This window comes from Lepisma saccharinum, chromosome 24 (assembly GCF_977018435.1).
Source record: "Lepisma saccharinum chromosome 24, izLepSacc3.1, whole genome shotgun sequence".
NCBI classification, from domain to species: Eukaryota; Metazoa; Arthropoda; class Insecta; order Zygentoma; family Lepismatidae; genus Lepisma; species Lepisma saccharinum.
This window is the reverse complement of record NC_139252.1, coordinates 33,884,126-33,904,883: the sequence shown is the minus strand read 5'-3', so window position 1 is coordinate 33,904,883 and position 20,758 is coordinate 33,884,126. Positions and strand designations below refer to the sequence as shown.

The 20,758-nt window shown below is 35.1% G+C and overlaps 1 protein-coding gene across 1 annotated transcript in view; it reads right to left on the bottom strand.

Annotated features, from left to right (window-relative positions):
* Positions 1-18,818, bottom strand: part of pb (homeobox proposcipedia) — a 232,587-nt gene extending 213,769 nt beyond the window's left edge. Inside the window, exon 1 of the mRNA XM_083111106.1 lies at positions 18,007-18,818. Within this exon, the coding sequence (XP_082967232.1) occupies positions 18,007-18,406 (400 nt within the window). The 5' untranslated portion in view covers positions 18,407-18,818. The remainder of the gene's footprint in view (positions 1-18,006) is intronic.
* Positions 18,819-20,758: the final 1,940 nt, after the last annotated feature.

The window sequence follows — 20,758 nt, the reverse complement described above, 5'->3', positions numbered from 1 at the left end:
TCGTACTGCAACAAAGATCAAGAATTGATCCATTGATACGTAATATCTTCGATCTACACGCTGAAGATGTGGTTTATACCGTGAAGTAAAACATCTTATTGTTTGTCGTATGTTTTCCGTTTTCATGTATGTAACGAGAAGCATTGTTGCGCACGTGTTATTTCTTTTTGTATCTTAACCAACAACTACTTTGTCCGCCGACACTCAAAATAAATGACAAGCGCATTCGAGCCATTGTAACGGGAACGGGCGAACAAACAGATGAATAACGTTCTCCCAGGCGCGAGGCCCGCAAGAATGATCTGTAAATTGACCCTGGTGATTGGCCTGAGACTTGACATCAAGCCGCAGGCCCATAACTCACTCGGGGCTACCCCCCCCCCCTCCCCCCGTGGTGTTCGGGGGAAGCGAGGCGACCCCTCGTAGCAGTAAAGGTCCACAGCATGGTATTGGATGTTTCGTCTTGGTTTGATCGCTTTGCGAATTTCCTTCTGCTGCCGATTGAGGGTGCTGCAATCAATTGAGATCTCTATTGGTTAGGTTGTGAGGAAACTGCAAGGGTTCGTAAGAAAAAATGCATCGTATATTACACACTAAAATGCGTCAATTGACAGGATTGTTGTTTATGTTCTAGAGAAATTGATATCCTTCAAGTGCATTAAGAGAAAGACGATCCACCAAATGCTAGTGCAAATTCATGAAGGAAACTTCTCATCCTATGATTTTTCAATGCATAAAGAGGAATTAAAGCCTTCACTAAATCTCACAATAGTACTGGAATGCATTTTTATACTTTAATACAAAACCTAGTGCCTCTTTCGGTATTTACGCGCTTCTTCGTATCATTAGTTCTAATAACTTCTTTACACTCCCATGCTTTCTGCAGTAATCAACATTATCGTAATTTATTGCCAAAGGTCTGAAAAAAAAGCATTTGTCTCACACAGCAATTTTAGGATGACCTACGTTTTGCAGCTCATGCAATATAATCATTATTCTAAACATGAAGATGAATCCATTCTATTAATTCAAAGTAAACTTGTTTTGTTCAGAGATGCCCCTTCCCCAGCTAGATATAATATCCCTGAGGGGAATTCCACATCAAAGTTTCCCTGAACCTCAATTTTTAAACTGTAACTTTATCCTATCTTGTGAATGAACAATGTAAAATTATTATTTGCGTAACATATTTTACATAATTAAGTTAGAAGGTATTTTACATAATGTTCGTTTATTTTAACTTTTTGATGTACTTGTGTTTTGTATTATGTCCCACCTATGATACCAATTACCTTCTCCCTTCGTCTTAAATAATTTATTTTTCATCATTTGACAATTCACAGAAATTAAAATAATTTTTTTATAAGTGAAGAGGCAGTGTTTCGTCTGTCCCACCAGTGACACAAAATTATTCACTTATAGCTACAAATCTGGGAAACTATTTTAAGGGTAGCTATGTTTAATCAACAGTGTTAAGTTTCATATTTCATTGCAGAAACTGTAAGAAAATGTTGCTTTACTATCAGTAAATTAGTTACTTTAATATAAAAAATGTAGTCAGCGTGTCCCGCTCGTGACAATGGAATGGCCTCTGACAATAAGGTTCCTGGCTGACCCTGCCTATAGTTTAAAGTGGGATCCGAACCACTGTGCAATGTACAGTCATCAGCAATAGAAATGGCGTAGCCAGGAATTTTTTGTAGGGGGGCGAAGTCAATCCTAGAGGGGGTAAATTTTTAATATATTGTGTCACATTGGCGGATATAACAAAAGAGATAAGTAACAGAAAAGGGATGATATCTTGAAACTGCAACGAACTAAAAAAAACTTCGAGCAACATCAAATAGCAATATTTCGGTAATGACCTTTCCAGATTGCCAAAGAATATAAAGTTTAACATAAATAGGCTAATAGGGACTGTATCTACTTGATATTTACAGGTCGATAATGTTAATAGACGATTAATATGTACCAACAGCTTTGGGCCTCTTTGCAGAACTGATTAAGGGAACTCTTTATAAATCATGCTTCATAATGATTCACTCTAGTTTCCAGTATGCAAGATTTTTACGCACAAATGAATCTAACGATAATCCAACAACAAGAAAAATCGAATTAAATAATAATTGTTACATATTATCTACACTTTGATGAATTGTGCAAAAATTGGTAAAACATTAAAACATGGGTCCCTTAGTCCACCACGGATCCTATTTCCTTCAAAGACAATGTTTGCCTACTTTTTACATTAACCATTTTGCAAAGTATTGTGTGAATTGTATTATATTATAGTTGAAATACATGTTTTCACACCTGATAAACAAATAGGAATCCCTTGATTGATCAATGGCTTCTTGGATTACAGTGTCTTGTGTGTGTTCCCTATTTCTACTGCGGTGGAAGAAGTTGCCATTGAAAATTTGTTAATGTATCCTCAGAGTTAGGCAACACACATAACACCTTTCTGGAAAGCGAGCATTTCAGGATCTACTGTCGGATCAACAATTATGGGTACACGAGTTTGGACTCCAATTAAAAATTAACCAGTGGACCTACATAAAAACGAGTTACATCAAAATTTAGCTTATTCCATTCTGCGTTAATCTATGCTAACCACTTTTTTTTTTTTTCGAGTATGCCTTCTATTTTTTATCGTCTTGAGAATAAGAAAAGGTACCGTTTCTTTTAGTTTTGTAAACTTTCGCTCTCTTTGACATTCTATAAATAAAAAACTGGTGGTGTGATCATGATGAAATTTTACTACGGTGCAGGCAAAAAGTTTTTAAACACGATTCTTAATTTTCAGATTTTTTAAATTTACCAAAAAACCGTTCTTATCAATTTTGCGAAACAACTTTTTTTCTTAGTATTGGGTAGTCCTACAAATTCAATATTGGTATTGCTATGAAGCTCCTTCCATCTGTCAATTCACATTGCCAAACAGATTTTATACAGATTTTTATTGAACGGATTAAATATGTACGTGGAACTGTTGAACAGTGTAAACTGTGGACTGTCGCTGCGAGCGCCTCTATTTACTTACCCTCTCGAATTACGTACACAATAATTCATGTAAGAAAAACTGTACATTCAATCTTGATGAATAATAAGAGCCCAAAGGTAATATATTTTGTATTGTATTATCTTGTCTTGACTACATGAAATGTATGGCTACATAGTAATAAAATTGGAAGAATGACAGTCTAAAACCGTCAGTTTCCGCTACCGTCCAATTAGCATAATACATGACAATAATATCATTTTTTTAAGTATTAACTACTATTACAAAGTTAACCGAAATTATGTAATTTTAATGATTATCTTTTTAAAAAATATATATTTATGGTGCACACAACTGCAGTTTTGCAAGATAAAATATTTAAATTTAAATTTGAAAGTTTTTTCTCATGTCTCGTTACTGTACTCTATATCCAGAGGTAGAAAAATACAGGGAAATTTCCACTAACTTTATTTTAAAATAACGAGTACTATATGTGTTTTTTATGTTTGTGTTTTCTGTATCGCACGTATTATTAAATCAATAATAAACATGTCATTGTAATATTTTTCTGGTGCAAGAATTAATTACTTCTAATCCAATCTTGTATTAATTATTACATTAAATGTTTTAAGATCATATTTCAAATCGTGTCTTGGCTGGATTAATGGCTTTCTTAAACCAAATTTGCCTGGAAAAAGGTAAAAAGTTGGTTCTTGAGAAAAAGGGGCTAGCACCTGAATTAGCTTTTTCTTTTCTACCCCTATCTATATCTATATATTTTATATAACATGTACATGTGTGTGTGTGTCTGTGTTTAATATTCCAAGCGGATACCGACACCATGTTTACTTCTAATTGTAGCCGCAACACGGAGAAATGACGATATGAATGCAAGAAAAATATATGACTGTTCCGTTTTTGTACATTAACAGGCAGACTGTATATTTTAGGAAAACGGCTTACAGTGTATAAAGGTGATTTCTTGGTATTGAACTCTCGTCTACTTATCTTTGAGGCTTGTTTCTTAATTCTTCAGTATATATGTTCAATAACGAGCAGTTGAGTTTGAAAATTAAGGAAATTGACTTTCACATTTTCTCTCGTAACATTTGTAACTCACCTTGGTTACATAAGTATACAGCGTGTCCACAATGCGACTCCAACGTTTTGAAAGTCTACAACTTTTTCATTTTAAATTGTACAGCTGTGATTCCGGAAGCAGCAGAAGCAGAAACTCAAAAAGTTTATGTGGTAACGTTTTAGTGTGCGCAATAGCCGTAGTGGCGCTGCAGCACTCGATTGTTTGAAAATTGAGATTCCAAACGAGCGTGCACAGGTTGTGTGGTGGTGTGCAGAAACGAAATCACTTATTCAAGTGCAACGAAACTTTCGTCGTGTGTACAATAAGGATCCTCCGACATTCACGACTATAAAGAAGTGGTGTGATCAGTTTTTGGCGACCGGCAATGTTTTGAAAGGACACTGTGGTGGTAAACCCGGAATCCAGGAACAGCTTGTAGAAAATGTGCGGAGGTCATTCGAAAGGAGTCCACAGACGTCAGTAAGACAAGCAGCGAGAGAACTTGGTATGAAACGGTCGACAGTTCACACAGTTCTTCACTGCTTGTCTTACTGACATCTGTGGAATCCTTTCGAATGAACCTGTGCACGCTCGTTTAGAATCTCCATTTTCAAACAATCGAGTGCTGCAGCGCCACTACGGCTATTGCGGGCACTAAAACGTTACCACATAAACTTTTTGAGTTCCTGCTTCTGCTGCTTCCGGAATCACAGCTGTACAATTTAAAATGAAAAAGTTGTAGACTTTCAAAATGTTGGAGTCTCATTGTGGACACGCTGTATAATGAATTGATATGCTATTGAACAATAACTGATCTAGCTGCAACAAGTAGTTAGACAATATTCTAACTTTTAAAATTCCAAAAACTCAGAAATATAGAAACTCACCAATAAATAGAATGTGTCACAGTTACAATAGCCTTGTTGCAAACAACCAATGTGTAGATTTTTCACTTCCATTTGACAGATATAAAAGAATAATAGAATCAGTGCTATAGAAAACGAAACTCGGATAGAATATAGAATGTTTAATATAAATGTTACCATTTACATTGTACAATACTTGTAAATTACGTATAAACCTCTTGCCTAAATGTATGTAGATAAGTGTGTATATATATCTCATGTGTTACGTATGTTGTATGTTATATGTATTGTACGTGAATGAATGAATATGTGTTTGTATATTTTCATGTAATTTCTATTGTATTAATCAAACACAGTGTACGCCTTCTGTAATTGGAGGTTCAATCCTCTGTAGAAGTGCAAAGCATAAATAGATAAATAAATAAATAAATAATATTATTAATGTGAGAATTATGAGCTTAAAATGACCAAATATGCACTAATATTTGCCAAACTGTTCCCTGAAAATGCAATAAAACTGGAAAAGTGAAAAGGTAACTAAGACATTTGAAGATAATCTTTAGACTATTAAAAAAAAAGCATCCTTGGTGTTTTAATAGTAACGTCTGCCGTAGTATTGTTTTCGTGATGTTTTATGTGCTAAGTTTAAAAAAAAAAATGTACCAAATTTTGGTCTCTCAACTAGGTGGCTATGAAATGGCTTGTTTTCAGGATAACTTTACGACCAATCGCTACGAAATCGCACATTCCTCTCTCCTGCCTCCCCCCCCCCCCCGAACACAAAAAAGCATGCAATGTAATGTAAGGCCGAACACCCTAAAGCTCTTATTGCCCGTGTAATATTATACTCGCATACAAGTCGAAATGCATCAGAATAAAATTATGGACAGAAACATGCATTTTGGTTTATTTGAAATATTTTCTATTTCATCTGTGCAGTGGATGCATTTATCTATATCATTTTTGCATATCTAGCACCGAAAATATGTCAATTGACACAAATATGTGTAAGTTTTTTACTTCAATAATACATTAAAATGCATATACTGTAGTGTTGCCCACGGGACGAGACGGGACAGGCTTTTAAAAATTCGAGACGAGACGAGATTGATCATGTTGTCCGAGACAAACGAATATTTTCGAGACGAGACATCATTTCCACGAGACGAGACAGGCCAAAGTCTCGTCTCGTTGGCAACACTAATATACTGCTTTTAGAGCATCAAAATTCAGCGAAGAAATGCTTCGAAGGATAGCTTTGATCAGCTGCTGTTCCATGTGATGCACTGAAAATGCATCAATTGAAATGATCAGACACGATTATTTCGAAGGAACCAAAATTACACGTTATTAATCAAAAGTGCATGAATCTTGATTTCATTTCGAGTTCTGTGTGCAGACGGTTATTGAAGTGGAGAATAATATGAATTTTTGTGTAATTTGACACGTTTTGAGTTTTGTGTGCAATGTGTACAATTGTAAGCACTCAAGTAGGTTCTAACTGTTCAAATGTGCATTTACACATACTATAATTTTTGTAAGCCATATGAATTTTCATAAAGATAAATCCATGAATTCATAAAAAATTCACCAACTAGTAATGAACAATAAGCCTTATCTAGAATTAACTATAAATTTAAGTGCCAGGTTAGAAGATCTGAAATTTTTTAAAAAAATACATTTATAAAGCGAGATAAAAGAAACTTCTATAAAATATGTTGAAATTATTTTAACCTTTTGTTTTCAAGATAAACATGGAATTGCAAAGTAATTTTCTTTGTAATTATGCTGATTAAGATAAGAGATAATCAAATTTATGGTGCTGTAGGAAACATCAACAATTTTTTTCTAATAAACACATAACTTTTTATTATTTAACATTCATAGAATGTAGGTGCTAGGGTTCTATCAACCCAAAATAAAATTAGTTACAGTGACAGCAATGAATAGGAATTTAAGAAATCAACGTAATAATGTGTACTTATTCATCTTGCAAATGGGTAATTACGTGCTGTTTACAATCAAACTTCCTTTCATATAATACTTGCATCATTTGTTATTAGTTTAGAAAGGTTTAGGGAATTAATAATTTTGAGAAATTCATTTTACTCCATGATTTGTAGGGTTTTTTCTTGCATCGATTTGAGCAGGTGAAATTGTCTAGATATATTGGATCAAAAGGTTTATGATCCAAAGGTTTATGATCCAATATACCTAGAAGGTTTATTAAGTCTAGTGTATTTCCTATACTTCCATAGAACTTTAAATGTTTCTGAATTGTAATGGATTCTTTGTAGACTATTTACAAAATGATCATCTGCCTTCCCATGTCTGTTCTTTAGTGTCGAGGCACCGCTATGTGCTGGTATGCGTTATCAAACCTTGACGTCATTTACATAAACGACAATTTCACCTGCTCAAATCCATGCAAGAAATATCTTACAAATCATGGAGTAAAATGAATTTCTCAAAATTATTAATTCCCTAAACCTTTCAAAACTAATAACAAATGATGTAAGTATTATATATTTACATGAATAGTAACTGAAATTTAAACCTTTCTACATTAATTCTGTGAAATGATGGGAAATTTTGTTCCTGTCATTGATTGGCACGTCAATATATGTATAATTTAGCAACACTTTCTTGAATAGAAACGAAATGACTATTACCACGAAATATTGTAATTAAACTATTAAGTTACGTTATTATTAAAGAAGAGGAAGAACATTTGACACAGTAATGCCAACTCGTGGTTGAGATTCAAAATATCACCCAAGATGTCCTAGAGTTAATGCAATTAAAAAAAGAACATCTACGTGTCTAGAATATGAATTCTCTGAGGTAAAATGCTAATAAACTCTGGTCTTAAAATAGTGTGTAATGTATGCAGAGTGTTTGTGCCAGCCTTTATGGTGTAGTGGTTACTAGTATGGCGCCAAGACCCTTGGTTTTAGAATTTCACCATTGTGTAATTTCCCTTGATCTAGTCTCTTGGTGATAATTATTGATTTGTCTTCTCGTGTTTCCGACATTTATCAGTAATCAATACCGTGTCTGATAGAGATTACCAGAAAAATATTCCGAATACATATAATTCGGAAATAAGAACATATAAAATTGTTTGTTAGATTCTTGGATCCCCTCGTTTTGAAGAGGAATGCTAAAACTCTAAATCCTACACAATTAGATATTTTTAGAATTTCATTAACTCTAGGACCTCAAGAGTAGAGTCCACACAAAGATTCTCCTAATGCTCTACGAGGAATTCTAAGTAGATCTATAGTTTCAGAATTTGCTCCTCGAATCCAAATGTTTTATTTTTTAAAAAAAATGACTACTCCGATAGGGAAAAATCGAGATCTAATAAGAGGTTAGAAAAAGTAAAATATCTAAATATTATATCTCTATAAATTTCCAAACTTGGTTTATCTAATATTAAAATGGGAACCATATATTTTATCCTATTTGAACGATAAAAATTATATTTTTAGAACACGTATGGGCGCATAACCCAATATGTGTCAGTTGACATTTTTTTAAATTTAGTAACACATTAAAGTGCATAAAATACTGATACTTATAGTGCACTAAGGTTCATAAAGAAATCCAGAAAAAAATCAAAAAGTGTGTATTTATCCGTTTGATACATTAAAAATTCATGTTTCTCACATTGGATACTGTCCTTTAGAGATTGCTTAGAGAAATCAAAATTACACATTTCATTTCTGTCGCTAGATGCACCAGAAGTGCAACAAATTTGCTTTGATGTATTTCGAATACCTTTTGTTAATCTTCAAATGAGCATTGTAATTTATTTTATGCTGTGCTCGTTGTGATATTTGTTTGCAAAATGTCTCGTTTGTAAAGATGATCACTTGGCAAAACAAGATACCATGATTACTGAAAGAAAAATCAATAATTGTAAGTTTTTTCGTCGCCATGAATTATATCAGTCTTTAACTGATTTTATACGTTACGTAACTTAGATGTACACAATAAACAAGGAAATCATACATAAATCACTGACGTTCATAAATTGCATTGTAACTGTCGAAATAATTTTGTTATATTATGGAAGATTCTACTAAAATAATTTATGTATTTCACAGTATGAAATAATAGAGCTATAACCTTCCTAGTATAGTAAACGTCAATCAACATATGTTTGAATTTGCATCTTTCATGCAGTTTATTTAACGAGTGTTTATTTATCCTCTGTTCGACAACAATCATAATTTTTCTATAGCCTATTAGTACTATCTAATTGAGACTCGTGAATGTATGAACGATATAATAGTCTTGTATGAAATGTATGTGTGTGTGTTTACACGAAACATGATATTATTCTATTTGACATGGATGAAAAGTAGTGCTACGTAAGTCTTACACAATTTAAGTATTATTATTCTGAATGTAAGAGCAATGCATTTTATTTTACCACGGGTAAACGGAAACTTCTGATACTTTTAGGTGTGGAATTTTTTCATGAATATTACAGTAAGTATTCTCAACACTGAGTACGAAATAAAAATCTATGTTTCAGTTTTCTACAATTTCCCTGCAGTACTGTAAGAACTTGTGTGTGTAAACCTGAAAATATTAATCGCCTATTCTCACTCGGACATTTTTTAGAATTACGATAATAACACGAAATGTTCATTTTTATGGAGCAGCCACCGCTGTTTTACGACGTTCAAATTGCCTGTGAAATTCCCATAAAATTACTGTATATTACAATGTGATGGGTAATAAACCGCATTGCAGCAAGTGAGCATTACGTAAAATATGTAAAAATCCGTAACATCACTAATTATTTTACATTTTCACAATATGCTTTTTTATGCTCACGATTTAACAAACAAATGAACAATAATTCGTCCATTACAATTAAGCGATCAATGTGCTAACATTAGAAATTCTGAACTTCAATCATTCACGAGGCTAGATTTTCTACAATTTCAATGGTTCGACCAATGACACCTATATCATTCTTTATTTATTTATTTTTATTACAATCGTGTGTGTATAGATTATTAAATGTCCCCTGTGATAAATTTGAAAGGCACAAAATCGCAAATACCAAAAAATATGGAAATAGATACGGATACAAATAATTAAAGATATTGGTGCATTTTTTTACTTCGGTCGAAGCATCGTTTTGATGTTCGTTTCATAGTTGCATTCTCCTACAATCGATCTTGATGTATTTAGGTGCACTATTCCATCTATAGAATTTGTTCCTCTATTTGTTTTATTTAATGTATTGCCTATTTCCTTACCGTAGTTGTTACTAGTGGTTTAATTATAAGCATAAAACGTCGTGAAAGAACATGTTCTGGGATCGAATACTGCGAAGAAATGCATGCATGTTATTTTATTATCATTATGACATGAATGAGGCTAACAAACGCTAGAAGTATACAAAGTACACTAACAATTAAGACAAATTTCAGCTGTTCAAATATTATTCTGAATCATTTTTAAAAAATAAAATTAATGTGTGTAAAGCCACAGAAACCGAAAGAATTTAAAAATATATAGTCTCAATACATGCAAAAATGTATACGAAAAACTTGAACCAACATTTTCAGATTACTTTTTGCGTCATAGCAATTACTTTACACAGAAAATGTAAATATTTGTTTTCTTACGGTTTCTTGAAAATATTACGGTGCTTCAGCACGCTCGATATCTCACTACGGAATGTTCTGGGTTTGAATCCTGGTCTCAGCACTAAGCGTCCCGCCATCAATTTACTCCTTATTATCGCGATTAACCAATCAGAATAAGAAAATGACAAATGTAACAAGACCGGCAAATATTTAGGATTTTAAGTACCTTGAAATTTCACTTTCGTTACTGACTGAAAATATGTACACGGTAACAGAAATATTGACCGACAGCGTACAAGCACACACTCATGAATGTGTTGGTTTAAACTGCATTTACTTCTCTGTGTACAGCTGCGAAACTTGTGGCAGAATTCCAGATTTACCGTACGGGAATAAGATAAAAGGTAACGGCCGCGGTGATGTAACGGATAGCGTCGTTTCTTCATAATCATCCTTTCGTTGATTCAAAGTATACTACACTGGTTTTCATGTAGAAATAATTCCACACTGCGGGGGAACAGTGCGAATATTAACATTTTTTCTTGGAGAGGAAGAGGATATGGTGCTGGTTTCAGGTGTGGAAACATATTCCCCATATTTTGCAACAAATTTACCGATAAATGCACATTATTATTATTATTATTATTATTATTATTATTATTATTATTAGCAAGAGTAACTATAAGCAAAATTCGAAATGCATCGAATCAAGGTTGATGTATTTTGGTGCATCAATTGATACAGTTTCTTTGAAATGCATTTTTATTGCATTACGAAGAGAATCTAATAAGTACCCATTCATGCATTTCTTTGTGTACTTTGATGCACCTAAAGTGTTCCATTAGCATTTTATATTTGGAGTCAAGGAAATTAATGGAAATTTGTGTAAATTGACACGTTTTGGATTATGTGAGTATATTTTTAAAATAATGTCAAAACCACATAACAAATCATTCGTTTCCCTTACCATACAAATATACTTCCCCAAGTTTTCACTGTTCTGCAATTGGATCTTCTGATTGTTCATTTTCTGTACATTTCTGTTCTGTTTTACAACACGTTCAGTTTGTTTTGAAGGATTATTAAATGTAAATTATTATTTGTCACATTTTTACACACAAATTCATAAAGACATTTAATCAGCTTCATGATCTTGTCTAATATGAGAACGAAGAAACAAGAAGCATGGAAATGTTGCCGATTTTTCCATCCTTTGAGTTTCTTACATTACATCTATTAATAAAATATATACAGGTTTCAGTCGCATGTGTTGTCTACAATTTCATTGGTATTCGAAAGCACGAAACTTGATTCATGAACAAGTTTACATACAAATACATAGAAATATATGTAACTAAAATGTATTGATGATAAAATTTTCCTCAGGGAGAAGGATGAAAATTTGCCAGAGATATTGGGCACCTCCTCCCCTTGAATTTTTGCCCTGTAAATGCACCAATTAAAATTTTAGAAAATGCATAAAGCATGTAGAGCCGCACCTCTGTGGAGGAGTGTTTAGCACAACGCGCTGCGACGCCTGGGGTCCCGGGTTGGACATGGGTGTTATTTGTGAATGTCTCTTCATCAATTTCATCATCTCATCACTCATCCATATTTTCACGATTAGCCAAAAATGACAGAAAAGCGAAAGTGAACTAAACCAAATCGAACAATATAACACGCACCTTCATGAATTAAAACTAAGAATAGTCAAAATTTTACAAATATTGAACTTAGTACATCACGATGTACAAATAATAGGTTTAGCGAGTATTGTGTTTATATTTGCAATGCGCGCAATATTTTAAAAGGTTAATTATATTTCCGAAACAAATTTTCAAAATGTTTTCAATCAACATTCATGAGAAATTTGCAGAATATCTTTCACACCCTTAACAACGAAAATTCATATTACTTATAGTGTATTGTCTTGATGATTTATTAATTTCTGCCGCACAGATTATCGAGTATATTCTGACTCGCAATCTCACGCCTGGAGATTCTGGGTTCAAGCCCCAGACGTAGCATGTATGTTTCAATTGCTTCATCTGTTTCAAGCAATGATCATCCATTCTCATCGTCGCGATTTATAGACGTAGAGAGGTAGAAAAGCGATGATAAATAACGAATCTTGTCCTTTTTTATTCCTTCTTTCGTAAACATTACTTCACAGAATATTGGAGCAATATTATTGACTCGTACAGCTGTTATAAGTTCACAAATTGTGTACATAAAAAACCACAGCGAAACGCACATTATTAATCGCAAAGCGGATTAAATTTACAATTGAAGCATATGAAATATTAAGGCGTGTTTCTCCTTGGATATCGAGCGGATAATCCAATACATTATATGACTCCTCATTTCGATAAATTTTTCATATGCATTCAAGGTACATCAAATAGGTTAACACAAAACTCAAGGGATATCATTTCGAAGTACAAAACGCACGCTTTTTTACTCCGTAAATCATTGAAGTGGATAGAATGCTCATATCAGGATAAACACTACAGAAAACCACATCAAATGAGACATTCTTCAGTTTCTATTCAGTTTATTGCAGTAAAACTGTGTCCGTAAACAATAAATTAAACAAGCTTGCTTTGATTAATTTTCAGTTTTGTATGTAACTTTTTACATGTGTGAATAATTCACGATATAATTTTAGACATTGTCATCACACACACACTCACTCCATTATATATACTGACTGGAATTGAATATTTATACCATTATTTCAAACTATAACAACAGAAAGATTTAGCAGATGAACAGATGACTTGTACATCGATTTCAAAATTATCTTCCGATAAAAGTGTAGCTAACAACTGAAATTGAATGCTTTGTCATTTTTTCGAACAAGTACACAAAGATTTAGCTGTTAACAATTTATTATTTTTATTTGCACGTCCACTTCCAGAGTGTCTTTGAAAATATAGTTATTGGCTGGAATTCAATGTTTTATGTAAATACTTCGAACAGTAAGAACAGAAAGATTTGACAGTAACAGGTTATTCTGCACGTCTATTTCAAGAAATTGGTCGATAATAGTATTTACCGTTGGCGGCAGTCATTGCACGCATTGGCAATATAACAATATTTACGTAATTTCCCAGTAACAATATTATCACCAATTCGTTATGTAAGAATTGCTAACAAATTACCTTTATTTTTAATACAATATCCATTAACTTATTATGTATGGAAACGCACATGTGGTGTGTAATTTGACAAGAAATGCGTCAGTTACGAAAATCGGACCCGGTCATTTGAAAGAGACTAATATTGCAAATTTAACTGTCAATCAATGCGTTAAAAATTGCATTGGTCGAATATGATGCACTTTTAGTTCGGTGCGTAGAGAGTTTAGCTACATACAAGAATAAATCGTGCCCAAATGATTTCTTCAAGAAGTGACAAAGATTACAGCATACAAGTTTTATACAAGGCGGTGTACATAAACATTTGTGCATCTGAAATATATGTGGATGAACGTCGAATTCATATGCGCACATTCATAGAAATAAAACATTATACATTTTATGTGCATTAATTGACAAAATAAAATATGTATGAAATAATTATGTCTGATCGTCGAAATCGGCTGTTACCGTTTCTCGCGGAGCGAACATATTTTAATGGATCTGATTGGATAATAATAATTTTGCGCATTTTAGTCAATATTTAAAAATACATATGTAGTTTTTGGTGTCAGTTGACACACTGTGTTCTGTGTATGTTTAACATTCTTAAGTTTCACACTGCTTACACACATTGTAATATTAGGTTGCAATTTTTCAGAGCATTGTTATTGGGACACATTCGGGGTTCTCCCTTAATCTTAGGAACTAGATCGAATGCATTTTTAGCAATAATTTTAGAATTTTAACTCGGTAATGATGATAATAGTAATCATCGCCAAAAATAAAAACGTCCGAGAACATGTGAAACCTAAAACAAGATTGTAAAACATTCATAAATGTGCATTCGGTCATCAATAAAAAATTGCCAGTAAATTGTTAGCAGTTTTATGCGGGATTAAGGTATGCATTTTTGTTCTCGATGCATAAATATTTAACAATTAAGTAACAAAGTAACTAATATTTATGTTTTGCAGTGAGAAAATGTAATTGTCAAAGAGAAATTTATTTCTGATTAATGCTACACGATATAGTATAGATGTGAAATGATTTTCTTGTTAAAGTTACGTGGATCATTAAGAAGAACCACACGGATTCCAAAGTATATCTTGACACAAAAATATGTGTGTGTTTGTAAATGTTTGAAAAGTTACTTTATTCTAGATTATTAAATATACCTTGTACAGCGTGTATGATCTGCAAGCGGATTGTTCTCTGATTGCTGATGTCTATCTAAAATTTGCACCAATTTTCATTAATTTTTGTAATAAACGTCATATGTAGAAATATGAAAATAACGTGATAAGAAAATTTTGAAGTAAATCCTTATACCTGAAAACATCAGGTGACAAATGTGTATATTGTTGACGCTTACCCCACTTATGGGCGTTCGAGATGGTCATTCGAGAGACATTCGTTTCTTGATTCTCGACCCTTTTATTTTCTAAATCTGTTAACGGATGAAACTTAATGAAATGGATTAGAACTTAATTTCTATTTTGTTAGCAAATCATCGCTTTGCTCATTACTGTTGAAACGTACAGATCAATAGCTGTAAAAATAACTATTAATTTCGTTACTCGTCACCTGAAAGGGGGAACTGGTTACAATTACTGGAAAAAGTAACTCTTGTAACTTATTTAGTTCCAACCACTAAGTTCGCTGCAGTAGAAATGCATAAATTTCGGAAATCTCAACAATTTCAAAGCAAGCAGAATTACACATTTAACTGTGTCATTTATGCACAAAAAGTGCTTAAAATTTGCGATGATACTTTCGGGTTTTGTTTGTGCGAGAACGTTGTACTGTCATTAAATAATTATTAATTATTTTAATGTATACTGATTAATTATTTGGATGATCAGTTTCATGTAGTCATTTCTAAACCCTTTATGAAAAAATAATGTACACTCCAAAAGTGTGAGTGTCTAAACGCAGTTATTGTCAGTTAAAACTGACTATATAAGCCAGAAAATATTAGCCAGACTTGCGTTATTGTCGTAAAGCTCACGTAGTTGTATTGCTTTCACTCGGGAAAAAATAGCACACACGCGTTACTGCCACGGTCTGTCTAGTACTGAAAGTCTGATTATTGTTGATTTGGTGGGTGCTCTAAGAGGAAATGATTATATGTTGTGATCTACGTATCGTTCAAGCTCATAATAATTATAACCACGCTATTGCTAAGCTATTAATATCACTTACATGAAAATACGCGTGTCTTGACGCAGTTATTGTCAGTTTGAACTGCTTACATTAGCCAGAACATATCAGACTTGCGTTATTGTCATAAAGTTTGGCTAATTGCATTGCTTGTTCATAGATAAATAACATGCACACTACTACCACGGTCAGTCGGGTACAAGTCGGATTATTATTGACATGACGGATGCTCAACGAGGAAATGGTTATATGTTGTGAAATTTTTGATTTATACGTCGTGGAAGCTCATAATATTTATAGCTGCTTGTCCGACCGCGCTATTAGAAGGCTATTAACATCACTCGAGTACACGAGAATAGGATATACACACATCCCGGCGGCATTGTCGGGTTAGAAAGATTGCACATACAATTTGCGGAAAAGACGGGGGGGAGGGTAACACTTGTTTTGCTGTCTCCTAGACAATCTGCAACTCAGCACTCAATAGAAAATTTTACGACTTGTTCTCAAACCCGCGGTGTTGGTATGTATGCCTTGGCGGAGGGCATAAAAGTTCTGCGGGGGTAAGGGGTGGCCCAGAACCAAAGCAATAAGGGAGCCGAGGCTCTGACATGAGTTATGGCCACTCGTAACACGATGCTGCATGACAAGGGTGAAAAGGATGGGGAGGCTGGAAGTGAACTATCATCGAAGGGATGATGCCGGGGGGGTTGTGTACAAAAAGGACAGTAAACGCCGGCGATATTATGCTATAAAAATCCCATAGATTCACCCCGCTCCCTCGTCCTTGTTCAGAAAGAAAGGATAAAGTGAGAAGTTCAAAAAGAGACAATAAAGAGACGTAGAAAACGAATAGGTCCATTTCTCTTCACCCTCAATTTCGGCGTGGTAAGGGATTTCGAACAAAGGATCAAGAAAGTTCTTGGGTAATAGTTTTAGTTGGGTGGATATCTTGTTAATATGCGTAACACACTTTTTTTGTCTTAGGCTCACCGCGCCTTGCACTGAAACCAAACGAACTGGAGAAGTGCATTTTTGGGAATCTTTGTTTCTTAGAAATGCCATTGCAGCCACAAACAAATTCTTTGTATACATAGTTGGCAAAGCTTTGCTTTTTCTAGTAATGCCCTTTTCCAAAAGTTGTAGGCAACAGCATTGCATTATTTCACTAAAATGACTGACGTAATTCGTTGATCAAGTTGTTGCAGATAGTGCGATTACCCGAATTTTGAAGACTTGTTTGCAAGATATCTTCTTGTGCTCAATTTTTTAGTGTCACTAAGAAATTTCTTGCAAATAAAGCTTGAAAAACATTGCGGTTTTTTTTTCAGTATATTTTTTTCTGGCAGTATACCTGCTACTGGATAAAATATAAAAGAATTTATATCTTCTCATTAAGTACAGTACACTATTATCTCTCCTAACACTGTAAGGTTCTTGTGTGACCTGATTCATGAACTCAATAGCATAAGAAGTTCGGCTAATAACTCTGTAATAAACAAACAAGAATGTCTGGTTGTATCAATCGGCCAAATAGAAAATAACCAAACTTTTGTTATTCTGTTTCGAATTGTTTGACTGACACTATTCCCGCAATATTATTGTAGACGGCTTTGTTTTAAAGGTTGCATCAGCCAGAGAGCCGGTTTACAAGTTATGTAGCGCATCAAAGTAGGACAATGCTTTTTTGTGTGTGCAAACTTCTACCATGTCTGTTGTGGTCAGGTGTACCACTAATATCTGTACAAACAACTATGATGCGAATTGTAGACATGGCAACGAAAAATGTTTATCATGAAGAAGATATGAGCACAGGTCATACGCCAATACAGAAGTCACTTAGAATGTACTCTGCAGCCTAAAGCCTGTTTTGCAAGGATTGTTATTCATAGGATAGTCTAATATTTTTGAAAGTGCTGTCTTGGCGGAAAGAACCTGTTATCATTCTATATTCAATATATGATTTTTTTTTCTTTTGGTTTACGTACCGCACATCTCCAACCAGTCGGAGTGCAACTGTTTTGGAGCATATTTTCTAGAAATTGACTTAGAGTACCACAAAGAATATCTAGGATGTGCATGTTTGTACATGGTGTAATTTGAAGTTTTTGTCTTGTTGACCCTAATTATCGTATCTTACCTTGTTGGTTACTTTTCCTTGTAGTTTTCTTCTCCTTCATCCATGGGTACTCGGGAACATTCACTCCTGGAGGTGGTTGCTGACCCCCTGGGACGTGGGGGTTGTTAGGTCCATGGCCGTGCATCCCTCGCTCCGCACCTTCGAGTCCCGGGTAGGTCTGAGGCCCACCGGGCATTGCCGGCGGGCTCAGGGCGGGATTTGGCCTGTGCAGGGGGTCATTGAGATGCGGCAAGGCCGTCATGAACTCCGCCATCGATGGTTGACTGTTGATGAACCCGGTTTCGCATGCAGCACCTTCCATGGGTCCGACGAACCAGTCGCCCACCTCTGGTTTGGCCTGGACGTATTGTTGATCCTCCGTTGGGTGTTTATCTTTCATTCGGCTTGTGTCTCCCAGCATGCGGTGCCAACGAAGATGATATTCTTGACACTTGTCGAGTTGACATTCCGTCACCGTCAACTATATCGAGCACATGGACACTGTCACGGCTGCGGACATGGTCCGGGTTGACCATTGTCCTCATATTTCTCTACGATTTTTTTTTTCACATTTGTCAGCGGGTAAGCTACACGCGCACACACCAAAAACTTCTCACTACACTGTAACCGGCGTTTGCATGTGCTGTTTACACGCGCACGGGTTTGTGGTACCACGTCAACGCACCTCACAACTCATACGGGCGCCTATCACTCCTTCCTTCAGTTAAGAAATGTCAGATTGCGTGGTGTGTGTCGGCTACACAGGTGCGGGGGGAGGGGAGGAGGAGGGGGCAACAAGCGTACCTTTCAGGGCTTCTTTCTCGTACCGGCGGGGGGAGGGGTGGGTGCCCCGGCAAAAGAACTCTCATGTCAAACGTACCGCCGAACCGAAGCTGAAACTTTATCCGGGAATTGATAGCGAAAATCTGACCATTTCTTCGCGGTCACGTGATGCGCGTCAACCAATGACAGGAGCCTCAACCCTCTCGCGGTGGGCATGTGATCGCTACGCGGAGCGAGAGGAGGTGGTAGGCGGGAACGACGAACGAAGCGGCGTGGTGCGATCGCAAGTGAGAGACAGACAAGCTCCATGCTTCTCTGAAGGGGGCAAGAATCGGAGGGGGGCGGAGGGGAGCCGGGGAGGGGAAGGGGAGCAAGAAACTTCGGGAGAGAGGGAGCGCAACAGCACACAGTACACAAGCTACGTCGCGCGCGATCGCTCGTGTGCGCCTGCCACGCCGCCTGTAGGCGAATCCGCGAACCACCGCGCTAGCTCAAGCGAGAAGTCATGTTTGGCAGGCGAAAACAATAAAACTACTCGCCCGTAGTGTCATAAATTCATTTCTTCCCGATTTAAAAGACTGAGACACGCGCGCGCGATCTCGAACAAGCTTTCGAAGCCTGTAGAAGATTGATTTACTATCTAAACGGTCGCGCGGACATAAGTCCATGTAAATCACCAATAATATTGTTAGCAAATACTCTCCCGTATCAATTTACGATGTCTTTTATGTGACAATTTTAGCGTTTGCACGCAGTTTTTCTTAACAGTATACACACTACACAAATTTATGTGTTCTGTTTAACTTAAGTTTTTTTCTCTATATAAAGTACTTTTCTTTTCCCTCCTCCATGGTAAAATATTACCAATAGTGTCAAAAGGCCTGATTCAACGTTTACGTCCATTTTGAAAACTACCCATTATTGCATTATTTTCATGTGAAAAACTTATTTTTTAAGTTTTGCCTTGATCAGTAAGACTCGCAAACCAAACCTTTTTAGTCACTACTTTAACATTTCTCGAATGATCAATTCCTTTGTTTTGAGACTACCTAATGTCTATTTTCTTCTTTTTTCGAGATTCAGAGATTTTCTTCTCAATTTAATTAATGTTTCCCCCCTCATTTCATCAATGTTCCCCCTCACTTCATTAGCACTCTCATTTCATCAATGTTTTGCACTGAACGCAGCTACTAATTTTAAACACCAAAAAATATAATTATCAATACACAAAAAAGTGCATGAATAAAATGTCTAAATGCATTCAATGTTTATTTTTATAAATATTATGTAATCGTATAAATCTACTCGCTAATAGTTCTAAAATAGTTTAAAAACTTACTTGAATTCTAAAATATAATACCTACATCCTGATGAAATGCAGTAAATATTGATACGCATTGCGTAACGATTCAAAGCTAGTTATTTTCAACTTGCTGTTTGAGAGAGCGTTTCTCAGATATTCAGAAACAAGTAAGAACAGAAGATTAAACATGCAGAGAAGATTCAATGATCGACGAAGCAAGAAATTAACCATTACACGCCACAGGAAAAAAGAAATATTTGTTCGAATTTTCGAAACAGGTTTGCCTAAACTTTAACTTGATAAACAAAAAAAATGGATAGCATTTACTATCCAACTTGACCGAAGTTTTTCATAGCTCTAAACAAATGATTACTAAACGAATTTCGTTCTAATGAACAATTATTTGTGTGCACGACTTATAAAAGAATTCGGTTCTGGTGAACAATCATTTGTGTGCACGATTGCTAAAAGAATATGGTTCTTCTGATGAACAATCATTTGTGTGCACGATTGCTAAAGTAATATGGTTGTGGTGAACAATCATTTGTGTGCACGATTGTTAAAAGAATATGGTTCTGGTGAACAATAATTTGTGTGTGCACGATTGCTAAAAGAATTCGGTTCTGATGGACAATGATTTGTGTTCACTCCTATTTAAACATGTTTGGTTACGAGAAACCATTTTCT